This window comes from Lolium rigidum, chromosome 5 (assembly GCF_022539505.1).
Source record: "Lolium rigidum isolate FL_2022 chromosome 5, APGP_CSIRO_Lrig_0.1, whole genome shotgun sequence".
Classification (NCBI taxonomy): Eukaryota; Viridiplantae; Streptophyta; class Magnoliopsida; order Poales; family Poaceae; genus Lolium; species Lolium rigidum.
The window spans coordinates 123,604,749-123,625,037 of record NC_061512.1 but is presented as its reverse complement, the minus strand read 5'-3'; the positions used below and the strand labels follow the sequence as shown (position 1 = coordinate 123,625,037).

The following is a 20,289-nucleotide window of genomic DNA, read 5'->3' as shown; positions in this document are numbered from 1 at the left end:
CGTCCAAAGGGGATTTTTGCGAGCACGAAGAGGCTGCACTCTAATCCGAAGAAAGTAGGCGGTGATTTGAACACCGGACAGCTCTTTGCCTCGAGTATTTTGAAGCTGATGAATACGAGACATAAGTGCTTCGTCGCCTTTTTCTCTTCTTCGGAAGCTTCGACATCCCGGGAGCGGCGGCGTTGAATTTTGGCACTTCCGTCGAAAGGGATTATGTTGTGTTCCACGGAATTGGCACTTTCTTCGTGTATGTAGAGCCACCTTTTGCGCCATCCTTGGACGGAATCGGGAAATTTGACGTCGAAGTAATCAACGTCGGTTCGGACACGGATAACAACGCCGCCTATGTTATAGGTGGCGTTGTGGGAACCATTGCGGCGGAGGCGAGAAAATGCGTTTCCACAGAGCCCAGTTAGGAGGGATTCCGAGGAAGCATTCGCACAGCGTGATAAAAATGGAAATATGGAGGATGGAATTGGGAGTCAACTGGTGCAGTTGAATCCCATAAACAAAAAGAAGGCCGCGGAGGAAATCGTGAATTGGGGTAGAAAGGCCGCGGATGAGGTGATCAACGAAACTAACCCGGTACTCCATTGGAGGGTTTGGGTAGCTTTCTTCGGCGGGAAAGCGGATGGCGTCCTCTTTCTTCATCGGGCCAAGCCTCTTCGAGCATGTTGACGTCTTGGTTGGAGATTTTAGATCTCTCCCACTCAAGATCTTCGGCGGCCATCTTGGACTACGGAGTGCTTGTGGCGAGTGATTCGCGTGCGCGGTGGCATCAACGGCACTGGAAAAGCAACTTTTCGTGCGTGCGGAAGATCAAAGAGAGTTGGGCGCAGAGGAAGTTTTTGCAAAGAGGAACAGATGTGCGGCGCAAGCGAAGGAGTGAACCAAGGTTGAAGAAAGGTTTATATAGGAATCGGGCGAAGCAATGCACCGTTGGATGAAGAAATCGTGTGGTGAAAAAGGATCTTGTAGATAAAAGGGTAAAAAGGTATTTTTGCGAGATGGAATGGAACGAGCGTTACCGTACGTGCGCCAGGAAAAGCGGAGGACGTGTGTTCCCCACTTGTACGACGTGTCAACGTGGTGGAAACAATGGACCCACAAGGCAGAAAAATCCCGACTATTAATAGAGATGAAGTGAATTTGACTAAGGGAAGCGTGCCGACAAGAAAAATAAAGAAGAAGATTGGCGACAGGAGAAGTTATTTGAATACTTCGGGAGCCTTTGGTCACATACAAGTTTTTGCCCAAATGCTCGGGGGCTACTTCGATAAAAGTAAAATTTCGAGTATGGCAATATAGAAATTGTGGGAGCCTACAACCAAGCACAAGTTCTTGGCTGTAGCCTCGGGGGCTACTCCCATCGGGAGCGCTGTTCGCGCACCCGAGAGATGAAAAGAAGATCATATCGGGAAATAATGACAATATAGCGACAAGGTGGACTAAAATGTTGAGCCTACAATCAAGCACAAGTTCTTGGCTGTAGCCTCGGGGCTACTCCCATCGGGAACGCTGTTCGCGTGCCCGATGAAATTAAAAAAGAAAAAAGATAGAAAAGCAAGAGAGTATATTTCGAGTTATAATTAACTCTACATATACTCCCATCGGGAGAGCAATATAAGTCATATTTGACTCGATAAAATGTGCCATTCCAACAGCCGAAAAGCACTCGACAATATATTCTCGGAACGCCAAAGTTGCGATCAATTTCGAATGCCGCAAATTTGCGAAGGTAAGACCCGGATCCGTTCTGCTGGGCGTGGCATCGCCGAAGACTGCGCTCTGCTACTTTTATCCGTATCAACGGATACGAAGAAAAATCCTAACGGACGCGTTAGGTACTCGATAAATTTGATCGGGACTCGACGGAATGGTAAGACCTTAAGCGGCACTTGTCGAAGTTTGCACCGATATCCCGAGATCATGTCCGGGGACGTGATCTTGAAGTAGGTTTTTGCGGATTGCCACTAGAGCAGGTTAACTAGTACCTGATCCGTCAGATGAACTAGCCCCAATTACCATTATCCCTGTACAATATAGAATTTTATATGAAGGAATATAAAAAAGTTAAAGCTCTCGAATAAAAATAAACAGTGGAGATTTTCCCTGATTCTACGATTCAAGCAAAATCTCGGGGGCTACTGACATAGGCATCCCAAATGGGCCTGCCGAAGATAGTACCGGGGTTTACTGAAGGCCCACTACCGAGGAATAAGAAGATTCGGGAGCCCAAGATATATTAAGGAAAGTTAGAATTGTAATAGGAAGTGCTATTTGTAATCTGGCGGGATGAGTTAGAAACCGTCCCGGACTCTGTAACTTGTACAAAACGAAACCCTCGGCTCCACCTCCTATATAAAGGGGGAGTCGAGGGACGAAGAGATCATCGAATCATTGTTTACAAACCCTAGTTTTCATAATCGTCGAGTACTTTTCGGCTGAAACCTTCGAGATCTACTTGCCCTCTACTTCCAACTAAACCCTAGCCTACAATCCATAGGCATTGACAAGTTGATACCTTGTCAGATGGTGATTGGGGTGGGATCAAATGGATCAACAATAGCAAGGGGTGCACAACCTTGCAAGATGTGGAAAGAACCAAAAATAAGGTAAGGTGAGAAAAGGTGGTGGTGATGGTGATACCAACTTGATACTTGAAAAACAAAAAGGTAAAGAGAGATGAAGAGGTCGTGGTGATATTTTAGAAGATTTTCTTTTGAAGATTGAGATATTCACTAGGGACTTGATGATCATAGCTCACCACATAGAGATTTTGATTAAATTTCATGGAGTGGTAGAGTCACCATTTTCAAAGTAGAGGAAGAAAAGAAATACTTAAATGGAAAAGCCAAGTGGTGAGAATAATGGGGAGAATATGGCATAAGCCTCATTCACAAGATCTTAGGACAATTGGGGTTTTATTCAAAACCCAAGAGAGGGTTTTGGTAAGGGGTAGAGAGAAAAGAAATTAGGGTTCTTGAGTTAGAAGGGAATTCACTCCTCAATTTTCTTAAGGATGAGTATTTTAAGAGTGGAGGTCAACAAGGCACAAAATGGTTAGGCCAAGTTATATTTTCTTGTAGAGTTAGTTATACTAATGGAGATTGATTTGTTATACAAAAGGTCATTTTCCAAGGTCATGACTAGATGGAGTTGTGAACTTGATGGATAGATATGTGAGGTGTATTAATGGCAAAGATAATGCCTTGGATATTTGATCACATATCAAATAGTCTTAACTTTATTTTGCTATCTATGGACTTGATTTGATTTACTACATACATAGGCTGACTTGAAGACTTTTGAAATGAGAGAGGGTTTTAGAAGAGTACAATGATCCATGGTTGAAATAGAATAAAATATGGATCATTACATTTTCCTATGGAAACTAAAACTACATATAAAAGCTTTTATAAAATAGTAAAGCCACATAAACTAAGGGTAAACTATTTGGTAAATACTTTGTGCCAAAATAAAAAATATCTTTTAGAAACCCGTTTGTGATACCATGATCAAGGGTGATCATAGCCAAATTAAAAAGGAAAAGATTTTGGTAAGATATTTTGAATTAAGATAGGACAAAACAAAAGAGGTTTGGTGACTTTTGTCAAAAGCTTCAAATGGTTTTAAAGAGAGGAGGTTAAGGTAATACAAGAGTGACCATAGCTTAGCTATTTTTCTTGGGACTAGAAGATGTGAGTTGGGGTACTTATGGGAAAACACCAAGCATAGGGTTTTATGTATACGTAGGGAAAGGAAATGAATTTTCCAGGGCCAAACATGTGTTATTTAGTGAGTTGCTAAATTGTTTTAAGACTAGAGGTGTTGTTTCTTGAGGTGGCTTAAGACAATTTTCAACAAGCAGATCAAGACAAATTCATCTACCAGATCAAGGCAATTCATTGTAACAAACAGATTAAGGTAATTCATTGTAACAAACAGATCAAGACAATTCATTTTAATTAGCCTTTTAGAATTTTTTTGTTCCCTTAATTTTTGCACTCTGGACAACTAAATAAGATTGCAGAAGTTGGGGTATTACAGTGTTGTTGATTGCTAGCCTTTTGATCTGGAGCACGTGTACGTCTTTGGCTTGGCATGCGACGGAGGCATGCTTACATGCGGGGCTGGAGCCTGACTTTGCCTGAATGCATATCGGTCCACAAGTGCATGCACAAGCTGTTTGGGATACGCATATGCAAGCGGAAGATCTACGGCAGCCCTGCATGCCGGCTCGCTGCAGCCCTCGGCCCTGGCTTGATGACCAGCTGGGCTCGGGTGTGGGGTGCCGCCGCTGATAGCTGCGTACCTTGGCGACATGAAGCCCTAATTTCGTCGACATCATTGACACATCAACCATGGCAACATCGCCTCTTTTTCTTTGTTGCTTGCTGGGCGGGGTATGTCACCGCAGTTGCCCTCAGAAAACCAGAGAAAATGGCACATGTCGAGTCGAGATCGCTAAGTGATGGCGGAGGTGGGGAATGGAGACGACCGTCTGACATTGCCTTTTTTTGCATATGCATGAGTTTTTGGATGCGTGGTGATGTCCACGTAAAGAATCGTGCACGGGAAAAGCTGGGTGAAGCAATAGATGGGAAGAAGATGATACTTCACATTGCCACACGCGAATACGGTTTCACTTGGGTGGCAATATCCACGTCAAACTCGTGAGCGTGGTGGCCACTGTGAGCCTAATGTTTGGTGCTTCATAGCCGTGGTTCCTCGCTGCCACATGAGTCATTGATCGCTTTGGCAGTTTTATTTTATTTCTGACTATGTGTATCTTTAATGTCTCGACTTATTCTTAACATTACATTATTGTAGAGGATGGATGTAATTGATATTCTTTTTACATTAATATATTTTCTTTAGCAAAAAGTATTAAATTTTCTTAAATAATTTATTAACATGTTTTGTGTTTTGAAGAAAAACGATCTCACTTACCCTATCTAACGGAAGATTACCTAAATTATTGCCAATGTATATTCTAAGAACATGTCTAGCACGCCCCGTATTTTTTCGCCCCTTAAAACGCGAGTAGAGGGCCCTGTATTCACTTTTCGCCGGCCGAAAACTCGGACGAGCTAGCAGACCCCGTATCCCCACCCCGTATCAGCTGTTCGTGGCCGAGCGCGCGGTTCCGCGGAATGCACATACGCCCCATCACGGATCCTTTCCGCTGATCCAACAGCTTGGCGCGGTCCTCCATGTGCTTCATGCCGAACAGGAGCAGCATCATCTCCGTCTCGTCGTCGTTGAGCAACTCGTCGATGTCCGAATCGTCGGAATCCGACGAGGACCAATCGGTCGACGTCGCGTCCAAATCCGCCATGTGCACATCCTCCGAAGCCATCTACCACGGTGTACCATACATCAGCCCCAAACACGACCATTTTACCGGCGACAACGAAGAAGAACGCGGCGGAATACTCACCGGCGAAAACGGCGGAGAAGACCGCGGCGGGAGGGCGGCGGCGCGCGCGGAGGGACGCGGATCTTCAGCGGGGGTGCGGCGGAGGTGCGGCGAGCGTCGACGCAGCTCGGCGCGGCTCGGCGGCGGCGGAGGGGCGCAGATCTAACGGAATCCGGCGGCGGCGCGCGGGTGGCTGCAGCGGCGCGCGGGGGAAAACGGGTGGGGGAACTGAAATGTCCTCGCGGTTTCGGAAATGGGATACTGGTTTGGCCTCTATCCCCGCTCCCACCCTGCACAAGTAGGGGGCGAAGACCCGCCCCGTAATCCAAAACTGGAAAAATTGGTGCGGGGGCCGTTTGTACGGGGCGTGCTAGATGGCCGGGTAGAGCCGAAACCCGTATTCCGGCGGTTATTATACGGATTTGCCCCTTTTAAGGAGGTCTGTTAGACATGCTCTAAGTGGTCTTGAAGAGCTTTTGCACGTCCTGTTATGGCACCATAAAGCAAATATTATCCAGGATGATTCCATTATTTGGCTGTGCGTGGCGTTCCCAGTACACCCCTCCTACTTGCACTCTTTCACAACGCCATGTCAACACTTACTGGGAAAACTTCATCAACGACGGACGCCCACATTACTGAGCAAATGAAAAAGCCAATGCCAACCATTTGAGCTGTCCATTTGAGCAGTTTGTGAGATTGTGCTCTACATGTTCTAGTTTGACTTGTTTTATATTTTTATTTTAACATTATGTTCCAGCTTGAACTGAAAACTTAGAACATGTCACCTAGCATCAAAGAAAAATATTACATGTATAGATCATGCAGACATGTTCTGACGAATTCCTACCATCAAAGATAAACATGTCACCTACCATCAAAGAAAAATATGACATGCCTAGACCTATAAGTAGACATGCAGCACGCCAAGTTTTCTTCACCCATCTAGGATCCAATTCCCACTGCACTCTGTAGCGGGCTATAACTACCATGGCTAGCAAGCTTGCCGCCTCAGCTCTCATGCTAGCATTGCTGGGTTGCGTGGCCCACACGTGCCAAGCGGGCTACGGGTATCCTTACCCGGTATCGGCACCCAAGAGCACTCCACCTGCTGCCCCGACGCTCAACTATGCTCACTACTACAAGACTTGCAAAGGAGCGGAGAAGATCGTCAGAGATGTTGTGCAGGAGGAGATTAAACGCAACCCTGGCATTGGCGCGGGCCTCATCCGTCTTTTCTTTCACGACTGCTTCGTCCAGGTATATATAATTACTAGCAAAGAAGGGCGCGGCGGCACGCCGCACCGGATCATGGTAATTGTCTAGTTATTTTTTTTGTTTGCAAAAATCCGTTATTTTGTAAGTCGCAGCGAGTTGGTATTTTAAGGTTAGGGCGTAAGCTGTCCAAGAGGTGGTGCCCTTGAAGGTACTAAAAAGGTTGCAACGATAGTAGGTATACTTAGAATGAAAATCAAGGGTATTATTGAAAAATTCTTCTATTCGACGAAAAGAAACACACATTCTTTGCGTTTTTTCGAAGAAAAATCACTGCAAAATTGCCAGCTAAACCCTTGAGCCAATGACAATGGTTGCATTGTATGCATAACAGTATTAAGAAGTGATGGTATTGGGGAGGCGCACACCAATTAGTCACTTATTCTGATATATCTTCCTCCAGGATTACATCAACTAACCGGAAGATTAGTTACTGGTACCAACTTGCATTGTTGCTACTCCAGTACATAGAGCTTGTCAATTAGCTAGTGGTACTAATATACATTGTTACTTAACTATAGTCACTTATGCTGATACATCTTCCTACAGGATTGCATAGTTGATAGGATTACATCACATAACAGGAAGATCAGTTACTGGTAATATCTTGCATTGTTGCTTAATATACATAGTACTCCAGTACATAGTTTGTCGATTAGCTAGTGGTACTAATATACATCGTTAATTAATTAGCGGATAGCATGGTAAGACAGGTGCTTCGGGTGTTCTTATGTCTTTGAGATATTAGCAGCCAGCATTGTTGTCCTCACCCGGCATCAGCTCTTCCTTTGAGACAGAGAGGGCAAGACCTTGGATGGCTTCTTTGTCATTGTTGGGCACAGGAAGAGATAAGTGCACTGCTACACCTATTTGTTGAGGTAGAATTTTCAGGCATGTTGTTATCAAGATTCTTGACTGCAGGAGAAACCATTATTTCATATGAAATAATTAAGACCAAATGATGGCGTTAAGTAAAGCAAGAGACCAACATTACTGAATTAAAAATGAGCAAGATAAACAGGCGGCCAATTCAGTAGTTGACAATATATTATTGAACCAAACTGATGTGTTTAGGCTAGAACACTGTATTTGAAAGAGGGCAGCATCATTCATACAGGAAGAACATCATCGTTCATAGAGAACGCATGATCACAAAGACTTGAGGATAAACTGTCCACAATACGCTGTGGGGCAACACACTGAGTTTTGTACCCCCGCGGCAAGGAGACTGAGAACAGGAACTTAAATTGCGAGAAATGAATATTGGAGACTCACTTTTCTATGATACCTAGAAAAAACATCCATCATTTGGTCTGAGGGGGTTTTATAGACTTTGTTGGATCTAAATGGAGTAAATTAAATAGCGCTGATTAAAGGATTAAGAAGTAACGCGGTGTATACTTGTTTCGAAAGGTTGCATAGAATTTGCTAACTGAAGAAAGAAAAAATAAAGAAGTATATCTTTTATGAATGGTGTCCTAACTCAATTACTGTTGAATGCATCACCCTTCAGGTGCTGCTGTCTACAAACTGCTCTTGGATTAAAGGAATGAAGACACACACCATACTTGAGGATAGATTGACCTAGGCCAGGTTGATCTCTTAACGTACATTATATGTCTTCAGTGTTTTTACCTCTGAACTTCTTGTTGATCTCTCGAGCTCCAAAATATTCAGTTCCTGAGGTAAAACATACAACCTAAAATATTTAATTCTTGAGCTACAGCCAGAAAGAGCCCATTAGAAAATCTGGAACAGAAGAAACGTTGGATATTCCATGCAATCAAGGACATGAACCAACCACATCAAAAAAGAATATTGGTCAGTCTTAATCGGCTATGTAATTAAGTTGCCTAATCTAGACAAAGATGAACCATCCAACACACTTACCTTGCTCCATAAGAGCGAATATTTGAAGAAGATCTGCACCACCGTAAGTAGTGGTTTTATCTGAACATTCCAAGGGAAGAGCAATTCCTGGTTATTAATTTAACTAACTACCAATTTCTTGATTACCAACTCGAAACAGCAGAAGCATGTTTTTCCTATTTCTGGTTTTCTTCTCTCAAAACACGATCACAAAACATAGAGAATTAAAAATAGCATAAGCATTACCCCTTTGAATCTGTATACAAAAGCTATTAATTGATTAGCACTCCCCAGGTGATCATTTGTTAAGACCTCTCACGGCCACATAAATCCCTACCATTTGTTATACTGTGGATGGCTCGTAATGGTAGACAAACATATTTTTTTTGAAGCAACAAGGTTATAAAATTGTCAGCGAACATAAAAATAAACATGGAAGCCATAAAATAGGTTCTAAGAATGGCGCATTTTCAACAACCAAGAAAAGAATTCTGACATGTGGTCTGTAGTTCCCACATAAGTTTAAAACAGAGTGCGTCAAAATATATGCTTCTGCCTTGCACACACAAGAAAAATTCTTTCAAACAGAGAACCAAAACTAACTGCAAGTTGTGGAACTCTCGTACTTCACTAAAACAACCAGGAAAAAATACCAATATAAAGGGCCAACAACATGTTATCTTCAGCTTTAGAATGGGCGCAAGTAGAATCTTCTGATCATACAATTTTTATTTCCCCTATCATACATATTTTGAATGTTGAAGGTTACTCTAGCTCTTATAGCGACGATCCCATAGCGAATCCAGTCAACCAGAACAATTTTGTTTGCCGTTCATTCAGAACATTCCTGTGATGCATAACTACAAACATTAACCATTTCGACCAAAAAAAAAACTACATACATTAAAAGTACTAACACAAAACTTCCCAATTTGGATGCTTTACCAACCTGAAGACATTGTGAATAGTTCACGAAAGAGGAGTGGAAATAGACTTCAAACAATACTCCTGTAGCCACATAGTGCAATGGTGAGCACATATTATCCCGAAGAGAAAATTTCCGTAGTAAATCAACCATGATAATAGCATTCTGAAGATTGCACTTGTACGTACCTAAAGCTGTACAACATACTCCTGCCAGATAAGTTAGATAGTTATTCCCATGTATATCATAAACATAAGAACCCTGTATCTACAGGTTGATATTATAAGGTAATCATATTTATAGTTCACTACTGTGGTATAGAGTAATCAATATATAAGCTTTCAATTCCAAAAGAAGTGCTACACGATGAGAGAAATAAAAGATATAATGCCAGAGTGAAGAAGTCACAACCTCGGATTTCTCAATAACCAGTAGATGCAAAGCATTCCTCTGCCATGTAGATGTGAACGGTGCCAAAATGGCATGCACCTTAAACCGGAAGGATTGCACTTTTAGAACCAGTAACCGGTAAGAATCCAGTTAAGAAAAAGAAGATCATGTACATACTCTCTTCAGTTGAGTTGGACCGAGGAGACAGCGCCACACACTAAAATGTCTGATTGACATTTCTGACAGCCTATCTGCACGCTCATGTAAGCTCCCGGTACTCGTTAATTACTTCACTAATTTGCTTGCCTGTAAATTAAGTAAAGTTCCATACTTGTAAGTTTTGACTCAGTTGTTTGAGATATGCACTGATAAATCAGGACAGAACTATCAGATGCGAGAGAAATAATGTGGTAAAACTAAAAGGAATCAAACATATTAGAGTAGAGATTCTAACCTCTGCTTCTTCTTCCTGTTTATCCTCTTTAACTTCTTATTAACAGCGACATTCCAATCGCCTTCAAATTATTTGCGTAATTTTGTATTTTGTTGTTCTGTGAAAGTTCACATCAAAGATAGAAATTGTCAGCATTCTACAGGAGGTGTTAATATCAGGCAACCCAAAATAAACATCAAACCATCCTATCAACTGCAGATTGATATTACGAATCAGGCATACAGGCTAGCAAGCAGTTTTCTACTCTAGTTCCATAAAAGAAGCCGATGAATTGGGGTTAATGAGCAGCAGGAGACCTTATCGTGTGCAGAAACTTCGATAGCTCTGGGCTATTCTTCCGCAGCCGCTGCCTTCTCCGCGGCAGGCGAGGCAGCGGCCTCGAGCCAGCGGCGCCTTGGCGTATTCGAAAGTATGGCACGCGCGCTCGTACGCCTCGGCCTCATAGAGCTCGTGGAGGTGGCGGTCTTCCCCGTGGTCGGCGGCGAGCACCTCCGTTGTCACCTAGCGGGATAGCTGTGCGGCCTCCCCACGGGCGCCGACGGCACTGCTTTGTCCGCTCCATCCGCCTCGAAGGCGCTACACGCGCGCTGTACACCGTAGCCTCAGCCTCATAGAGCTCGCGGAGGCAGCGGCGCGCGCTCATACGCCGCAGCCTCGGCCTCATAGAGCTCGCGGAGGCGGCGGTCCTCCTCGGGGTCGGCGGCGAGCACCTCCGATGTCGCCCGGCCTGACAGCTGTGGCCTCTCCACGCCGAGCATGCGGAGATGACGAACGGGCCGCGGCCGTAGGAACCAGGCCGGCGGTGGTCGCAACCGCGAGAATCCAGGACCGAGAAAAATAAGATCGGCAAGCAGTCAACTACGGTGAGATGAAAATAGCAAGCTCTGCCGAGGGATTTGGCAAGGAGGAGCTCAAACGGGGACAGTGATGTGGCCTAAGGGCTAGGATGTGCCCAGATCCCACGAATTTGACCAAGTGAGTGGATGAATGAGGGGGAAGAGGATGAAGAACACAAGATCCAAATAAGAACACACACACACAACCCAACACAAACCAAATTTACTCCCTTGGTAGGTTAGACCAAGCCAATAGAACCACTTCTTAGAGAGACCCTTGGGTAGAATCTAACAAGTGGGAGATTGGTGAGGAGATCTCAACTAGAACTTGGATGAGAGAGGGTAGCCTTGAATCATCCATGAAGAGTAGAAATCACTCAAGAGTGCCTTGATACAAAGGGGATGAAACCCTAGGGAGACAAAGCTCAAATTTATGTTTAAGCCTAAATCTTGTCTAACCCTAATTTGGGGAGAGGGATGAGGTATATATAGGCCCAGATCCGTCCAGGGGTAAAAGGGGCATTACAATAAAGTAGTGGTGACCATAGATGATAAATAGACGGTTGGGATGAAGTTGACTTCGAGGGGCGGCGGTCTGCGGCGCGTTCGAGGCGACGATCGTCGATGGGGCGCCAGATGCTCGGGGAAGAGGGCCGGCGGTGCGGGAGTGCGCCCAGCCGGTCGTTGCGGCCAAGTGAGGGCGGCGGTCGCGGCCTTGTCGTGGGCGGCGGTCGGAGCCCTTCTCCTTCTTCTGCTTCTTCTTCTTTGGTCTTCCCTTCTTGTTCATGAGCAACGAGGCTTCTTCCCCTCCTTGGCTCCTTGAAGCTCCCTTCGGGTCCTTGACGAGATTGGTACCTAATTACATATAGACATAGGCATGAGGTAGCAAACCATTCAAGTGGGTGTTGAGGTCGACCATAGAGAGGAAGGAGTTCACCTTGACATATATGGCGGGGGTTTGTGTTGTTGGTCCACTTGGGGGACTCCTTGGCCATGGTGTAGCATCGACGATAGGCGGGGCTGCACTTGACGGTCTTGAGGTGGAGGTGTCCGAAGGCCACCCGCATCATCTCCCGCTTAGGGAAGAGTCGTCCTCGACTCTTGTTCCTCCTCATCTCCATGTTGTGGCGAGAGGTCCGAGATGGTAAACGTCTTGCTCACCAAGTACTTGGGAGTTTGTTTGTCGATGAAGCGGTCGAAGAAGAACTTGGGGAAAAACAACTTGCGAACGGAAAGCTTGTGGATGCCAATTTGGTGATCGACGAACAAGAGGCTCTCAATCAAATACGAAGCATCAAGTCGTTTCTCCAAGAGGCATTTGGCAAAAATGGGAACCAAAAGAGTGTCGATGTATCCAAAATTTGTTGGGGCAAAAGTTTGTGCATGTAAAAGTTTGGTTTGTAAAGTGTCAAAAATGTGATGTGTAGCATTGTCCCACACAAATGGAACAATCAAAAGGCAAGTATCGGCGGCAAAATTTTGGGCAAAATTGTTATGTGCAATGGCAAAGAGATGGAAACTTCTAGCTTGGGAAAGTATGGTTGGCGTGAGCCAAGTATGGGTATCCTCAAGTGTCAAAGCATCCATTTCAATTGCCAAAGATGAAATGAGAAATCCAAAGAAGAGCAACTTTATGAGTGACATGTGGCACAAGATGCATAAGGTGTCTCTCACATGTATGACATGGTCCTTGAGATTCTCGGAGTGTATGATGATAATATCAAGACATACAACAATCATTGTGCCAACAAGATGTTTCACGATATGTTGCAAAAGAAGCAAAAGAGGTGCCGAGGCATTGGACCAAACCGGAAGCTCGACAAGACAAGCGGAAACAAACGAGGGCGAAGGCGTTTGGGAACATACCCTTTGGCGTGAATCCCATGGGTTGGATCATGTATCTCGTCCGTGTTGGGGTAGCTCTCAATTGCGCGTTTCGTGAGTTCATGCTCCGTAGCGGTGGAAGTTGTCATTCGGGGACCTATACACACAAAAGAGAAAACAAAAAGCGTGTGTGCATGGTAGAGGAACACATCATCCATCATGATGTTCCATGTCTTGTGCACATCTCCATTAGTGTCAATCAAGATAGTATGAAATGCATGGCGATGGTGCATATGGCAAGAAGGTGCATTCATGGCATGTGGTAACTCATGATCATCAACAAGTGAGAAGGCTATGGGGGCCATCTCGTGGACAATGAAATAAGCATTCTTGCATACCAAGCATAAGAAAGAGCAATTGTTCACAATCTTGGATGCAAGGATCATGGAATGGTGTAAACATTTGGGGCAAAGCAAGTTCAACATGTTATCATTGTTGTCGACAACCCTATGTAAAGAGCAAGTGTTCATCAAGGGTGTCACAACACAAGCATGATCATTATCATTATCATTGCAAGTAAGCGAGGAAAAAGTGAAGCTCTCATAGCATGGCATGGTCCTCGTATCACACGCAATCAATTCCACATGATCAACCATGTTATCAAGCAAAGCATCGCATGGGAATATGAAAGTAGCATGTGAAGTAGCAAATGGATCATCGAGATCATGCATGCACTCAAAATTCATCATGTCCACTAGTGGGATCATGGCATCATCAACACCTATGTTGTTACCTTTGTAGGCCGACTCATTTGAGGTAGGTGTTGTGGAAGTAGGAGGATCCATATGGTCGACATGTCCGTCTTGGAGCAAGCATGGTGAGATATCATCATCGTCATGCACCATGTACATCGTCTCCATGAGCGGAAACTCATCCTCCGTGGAACCTAGTGCAACATAAGAAGACACAAACGAGGGAGAGGTTAATGTGTTAGCAAAAGCGATGTCCTCCATGGACCTATCATCTACCTCTCGCAACTCACTTTGTGTATCACTCATGTCCTCCAAACGGAAGCACTCAAACTCACATATGGGGTGGAAGTCACTCAACTCACTATCACTCTCACTCAAGTGGGCTAAGTGGCTCTCATGCTCACATGGGATTGGTACCAACTCATCAATGAAGCATAGGGGAGTAGGCTCGACTTTCTCATCTTCATGCGCCTCCTTGGTTGAAGGGAAATTCCCATGCTCAACCATCTCAACTCCATCGCCTCCCAAGTCGTCCTCCATCGGTGGCGCCGTAGTGTTGTGGAGAGCTAGGCTCGGATCCACATCATCCTTGCGATGGCCTTGGAGGTCTTCATCTTGAAGTGTGGGCGCCGTAGGCTTCTTGGTGGCTTGGGCTTGTAGCTCGTCGAAGTAGAGCGTCTTGGCGCTTGGCTTTGTGCATTGCCATGCCTCGTGACCCTTGGCCTTGCATACCTCACATAGGAGATTGGGACATTCCCGTGGGCGGTGGCCTTGTTGCTTGCACTTGTAGCATCGGAGTCCATAGGCATGTGATGAGCTAGGGGCCATTGTGGTGGTGGCGCAAGAGGTGGAAGTCGCCATATTAGGAAGGTATGCTCGATGTGCACTTGCCATCCTTGGAGTGGTAGGCACCCTATCATGGTGTTTGTCGCCTTCATGTCGAGGCTCTCGTCTTCGTGCATCATCACCATGGCTTGAGTGGTGTCGTCGAAGACTCGTGGAAGATGTTGGTCGATGGCGATCATGAAGTGGCTTGTGGCGGCGAAGCTCATGTGGTGACGTATGTCGATGTAGACCATGAGGTGGGAGTGGTCGACGACTATAATGAGATGGTGTGTGTCGATGACGATCCTCGACACGCCTAGATGATGGCTCATGCGACTTGGCATGTTGCTTGTGGCGCCTTGTGGAGCTTGGAGAAGAGTGTCGATGACGATCATGTTGGGGACGCTCTTGATGCTCCATATGATGTACTTGAGGTCGACGATCTTGTGCATAAGCGCTCTCATGGTGGCGCCTTGTGGAGCTCGGAGAAGTGTGTCGATGGCGATCATGTTGAGGACGCTCTTGATGCTCCATATGATGGTGCCATCTTGGAGGTCCTCTATCTTCATATGTAGCTCCATTGGCGACGTATGTGTACTTGGGAGCATCGTCTTTGCTCATCGTGGAGCGTAGGTGAGGCTCCGCCATGGTGTCGATGTCGTACTCGTGGCGTTGCTCCACCATGTCGTCCATGAGTGGTGAGCCATGTCGATGTAGAGCTCGTCGATGTCGTCCTCAATGTTGTGCTCCACCATGTCGTCCATGTCGATGATGCTTGGGGAGCCATGGTCGTTGTCGAGCTCCTCGATGTCGGAGATGTCGGTGATGCTTGCGGAGCCATAGTCGGAGTAGAGCTCCACATGTTCCTCCACATCCGCGGTGCTTGAAGAGGAATCCTCCTCGGAGTAGTCCATGTAGTCTTCCATCTCCTCTTCTTCACTATCCATGTTAGCACGACAAAAGCTAATGGTGGGTGTTAGTGAAAGGAACTACCGTCAAGTCTCACCTTGAAGTGATGGAATTGGGTCAACTAACTAAACCAAGAGATAATTCAATTTGTGTTGGGTACACACACAAAAACACATGCAAAAGCTAGCAAATATGGTGGTAGGTGAGGATGGTAGAAAGCCAAAAGTCAAAATCCGAAATCAAGTTTGTTGTTAAGAGTGAGTAAGCTCCAAAAATCAAATGTCCAAATGGTGATCACGGAAACACGAATGATGTGGAACTCACACACGAGATGAAAAGGGTTAGTGCGACCAAGGAATGAGCGGAAAAGTGTAAGAACCCAAAAGTAAGGGTGCTCGGTGTCACACTAACACAAGAAGAGATCAAAGCTTTGGTTGCAACTTGAGAGACAACAAGATTCACACGCGGCCTCTCTTCTCTTCTCTCCCTTTTGCTTAAAAGCTTTTTACTCTTTTGTATATGGTGGCACTTGCACTCTTTTGTATCTATGGTGGCACTTGCACTCTTTTGTATGTATGGTGCCACTTGCACTCTTTTGTGTTTTTTTTCGCTTTTTTTTTCGCACTATGTTAGCGTTAGACTCGCTTTTGCTATTTTGCCACACACGAGTCCTTGCTTAGAAGCTTGACTCCACACTACACACACACCTCACAATCGGGGCCACGTGCAATGTCTCGCAACACTTGATAAGCAATGCTCGATAGGATAGGTCGCAAAAGGAAGAGGGGCTACAAGGTGGGGAGCAAGTTATACCTAGATGAATATGTTAGGCGGTGTCGAAACACACAACTTGCAATGATGGCGACGATGGTGTCGTAGTTGCGCCGGAGTCCGGGGTGCCGAAGGTGTCGCCGCGGTGTCGATGTAGGCGCGGAAGCTCGAAAGACAATCCTTGCACTCCAAAACGGAAACCGAGCAAAATAAGTCAATGCCCGAAAATTTGGGTCATGACGAGCGATCGAGGGTGTTAAAATTTTGGAGTCGGAAAATTTTGGAAACGGTGTCTAAATTAGAGTCAATATGAAAAGGGATAACTGTGAAAGTTTGGGGTTAAACGGACGCTGGAAAGTTGTCAAAATGTGGGGCAAAAAGATGAGCCAGGACTGAACGAAACTGAAACAGCGTATGTACAGGGCCGGCAGTGCCGCTGTGGGATGGCCGGCAGTGCCGGACTGCGCTGGGCGGCAGTGCCGGAGGGAGTCGGCCGGCAGTGCCGGGCTCCGAAAAATCTTGCGCGCTGCGCGAGCAGGCCAAGCGGTGGCCAGGGGCGAGCGGGCCAAGGTGCGGACGCGGCGGCAGCTGGGCACGCTGGAGATTGGCGCGAGCGCGCGATGTGCTCGCTGGCGGCGTGTGGGAGCTCGGCAGGGAGCGGGCGGAAGCTGGTGGCGGCGGGAGCTTGGGGGCGGGCCTACGCGTGGCTTGGCGCGCGGCGAGGCGAGCGGGGCAGGGTGGTCGGCCGCTGGTTGTTGGCGTGCGGGCGGCCGAGGGAGCGGGGCGCGGCGGTTGCTGCTGCTCGAGGCGAGCGGAGATGGGCCAGGCGGCGGTGGGGTGGGCCAGGGGAGTTGAGGCGCGCGGCAGTGGAGGCTGGGGAGGGCGAGGCGCTGCTGGCGGTGGGGCCCTGTGGCGTGCGGGGCGGCAGGCGGCCGGCGATGCGTGGGGATAGGCGAGCGGAGGCGCGGCGTGGGGTAGGCGCAGCGGCAGTGCCGCCAAAGCCTGGCCGGCAGTGCCGGTCGGCCGGCAGTGCCGCTCTGGTCCGGCCGGCAGTTCCGGGACCGACGAACGCGATGAACAGCTCCACGAATCTGGCGGAAATTGGACTAGAAAAACGTCGATTGGCGGAGATATAGAAGGAATTTGGCAGCGAAATTTGGAGGGGATGTAGATCTACCATAGGAACACGAAATCCATGGATCAAAACCACTCAAAACGCAACAAAATCCAGATCTGACCAAAGGTAATTTAGGGCTATTTTTTGGGGATTTTTTGAAGAAAATTTTTGGGGGGAATTTGGGTGGATGGCGGTCAAATCCGGGCTAACCAAGAGCTTCTGATACCATTTGATGTGGCCTAAGGGCTAGGATGTGCCCAGATCCCACGAATTTGACCAAGTGAGTGGATGAATGAGGGGAAGAGGATGAAGAACACAAGATCCAAATAAGAACACACACACACAACCCAACACAAACCAAATTTACTCCCTTGGTAGGTTAGACCAAGCCAATAGAACCACTTCTTAGAGAGACCCTTGGGTAGAATCTAACAAGTGGGAGATTGGTGAGGAGATCTCAACTAGAACTTGGATGAGAGAGGGGTAGCCTTGAATCATCCATGAAGAGTAGAAATCACTCAAGAGTGCCTTGATACAAAGGGGATGAAACCCTAGGGAGACAAAGCTCAAATTTATGTTTAAGCCTAAATCTTGTCTAACCCTAATTTGGGGAGAGGGATGAGGTATATATAGGCCCAGATCCGTCCAGGGGTAAAAGGGGCATTACAATAAAGTAGTGGTGACCATAGATGATAAATAGACGGTTGGGATGAAGTTGACTTCGAGGGGGCCGGCAGTGCCGGCGCGTTCGGGGCGGCAGTGCCGATGGGGCCGGCAGTGCCGGGGAAGAGGGGCCGGCAGTGCCGGGGTGCGCCCACCGGCAGTCGCGGCCAAGTGGGCGGCGGTGCCGGCCTTGTCGTGGGCTGGCGGCTGGAGCCCTTCTCCTTCTTCTGCTTCTTCTTCTTTGGTCTTCCCTTCTTGTTCATGAGCAACGAGGCTTCTTCCCCTCCTTGGCTCCTTGAAGCTCCCTTCGGGTCCTTGACGAGATTGGTACCTAATTACATATAGACATAGGCATGAGGTAGCAAACCATTCAAGTGGGTGTTGAGGTCGACCATAGAGAGGAAGGAGTTCACCTTGACATATATGGCGGGGGTTTGTGTTGTTGGTCCACTTGGGGGACTCCTTGGCCATGGTGTAGCATCGACGATAGGCGGGGCTGCACTTGACGGTCTTGAGGTGGAGGTGTCCGAAGGCCACCCCGCATCAGACAGGGTAGGCCAGTGGCAGCAGAGATAGAGAGAACGTGGCAAGGTCAGAGAAAGACAAATAGACACTCGAGAACTCTCGATACGCTACGAACCCCACGTCAAAGCGGTTCTTGATAAGCACATACCCCACGTCCCCACCAGTCCACCACCGTTCAAGGCTCCCCATTGCTGCGGCCACACATATAACCCACCACCACCAAAGCGCATGAACAAACCATGAAATCTGTACGCACGTGGCAGCACTACAAGAAACCTGAGGTTACCTTCAAAATACTACAGAGCATCAAACTCTACACAGAAAAGAATCTGAAAGAACTAAACTAACAACGAAACACATGTTCAGTTATCCCAAAATTCTGGTAAAAATCGAAGTTGTTAAGGTTTAATATAGTACTTATATATAGCATGTGGATCAATCACTTGTAACCTAGGTAACATGCTTACTATACATGTGCCCTCAAATGAAACTAGTGTAGAAGGTAACAATTTGGCATGATTCTTTTCAGGGTTGTGATGCGTCGGTCCTCCTAGACAAGACCCCGGCCAATGAATCGACGGAGAAGTTTGGCCTCCCTAACATAGGCAGCCTCCGCGGATTTGAAGTGATTGATAAGATTAAGACCAAGCTCGAGGCTAAGTGCAAGGGTGTCGTCTCGTGCGCAGACATTGTCGCCTTTGCCGGACGCGACGCAACCTACTTCCTCAGTAACAAGAAGGTATACTTTGAAATGCCGGCTGGCCGCTATGATGGACGCGTCTCTTCTGCGAGCGAGACCCTCTTCAACCTGCCCCCTCCTTTCGGCAACATCACGGTGCTCGAGGATATGTTTGCAGCCAAGGGGCTCAGCCTTGACGAGATGGTCACCCTATCCGGCGCGCATACTGTCGGGATCTCCCACTGCTCCTCCTTCGGTGACCGTCTGCCGCGCAACGCCTCGGACCCAATGGCCATGAACTCTAGGTTTGCGAACTCGGTGACAAGAAAGTGCAAGAGCGGTAGCTCCACGGTGGATCAAGACTTCAAAACCCCTAACAAGCTGGACAACCAATACTACAAGAATGTCCTCAACCATGAAGTGTTGTTCACATCGGACGCCGCACTTGAGTCATCCAAGACAAAGAGATTGGTGAAGCAAAATCTGACCCCATATGTGTGGGAGAAGAAGTTCAAGCAAGCCATGAGGAAGATGGGTGCCATTGGGGTGAAAACCAGCGCTAATGGGGAGATCAGGAAGAACTGTCGGCTCATCAACTAGCGACTGTTCATTCAATGAAATCGGGACTACGTGCTTCAGTCATCATGGCTCTTGATCACACCGGAGAACGATCGGAATAACCTCTTTTTTTTGTTTGTGCTATTTTTGAAATTTGTGTGAATTTTACATTAAAGCTTTCATTCATTCTTGTGGTTCAGTTTGTTGGCAATCTGGGTAGAACGAGTACCTTTGCCTCGGCCTCGGTTGCGTGTTTATAGTATTGGAAAACGTACAGAGTTTGTTACAGGGAGATTACAAAGAGATTGTACCGGATACGGTACATACAATATAAAAACTGAAAACATATTCTAACACCCTCCCTTAATCTAAACCTTCTAAAAGGTTAAGATTACGTTTGAACTCATCGAGCTTCTTCATCGGCGAGCCTTTGTAAAACCATCGGCCACTTGATCTTTGCTTGAAATAAAGTGAATGCCCAATCTATTGCTAGCA

At 46.7% G+C, this 20,289-nt stretch overlaps 1 protein-coding gene and 1 long non-coding RNA gene across 6 annotated transcripts; one reads left to right on the top strand and one right to left on the bottom strand.

Moving 5' to 3' along the window:
* Nucleotides 1-6,412: 6,412 nt before the first annotated feature.
* Nucleotides 6,413-19,836, top strand: LOC124657888 (peroxidase 2-like). Its single transcript, XM_047196363.1, has 2 exons — nt 6,413-6,682; nt 19,087-19,836. Exons 1-2 carry the CDS (start codon nt 6,413-6,415, stop codon nt 19,834-19,836), a joined length of 1,020 nt encoding a protein of 339 aa, XP_047052319.1.
* On the bottom strand, nt 7,082-10,732 carry LOC124657889. 5 transcript variants are annotated; one of them, XR_006988916.1, is made up of 6 exons: nt 10,632-10,732; nt 10,336-10,432; nt 10,059-10,187; nt 9,516-9,980; nt 8,333-9,413; nt 7,082-7,612 (listed from the first exon to the last, which is right to left on the bottom strand). It is a non-coding gene; the product is annotated as an uncharacterized LOC124657889 (long non-coding RNA). The 5 variants fall into 5 exon arrangements; XR_006988914.1 differs by having other exon boundaries at nt 8,333-9,700; nt 9,903-9,980; XR_006988917.1 differs by having other exon boundaries at nt 8,333-9,685; nt 9,903-9,980.
* Nucleotides 19,837-20,289: the final 453 nt, after the last annotated feature.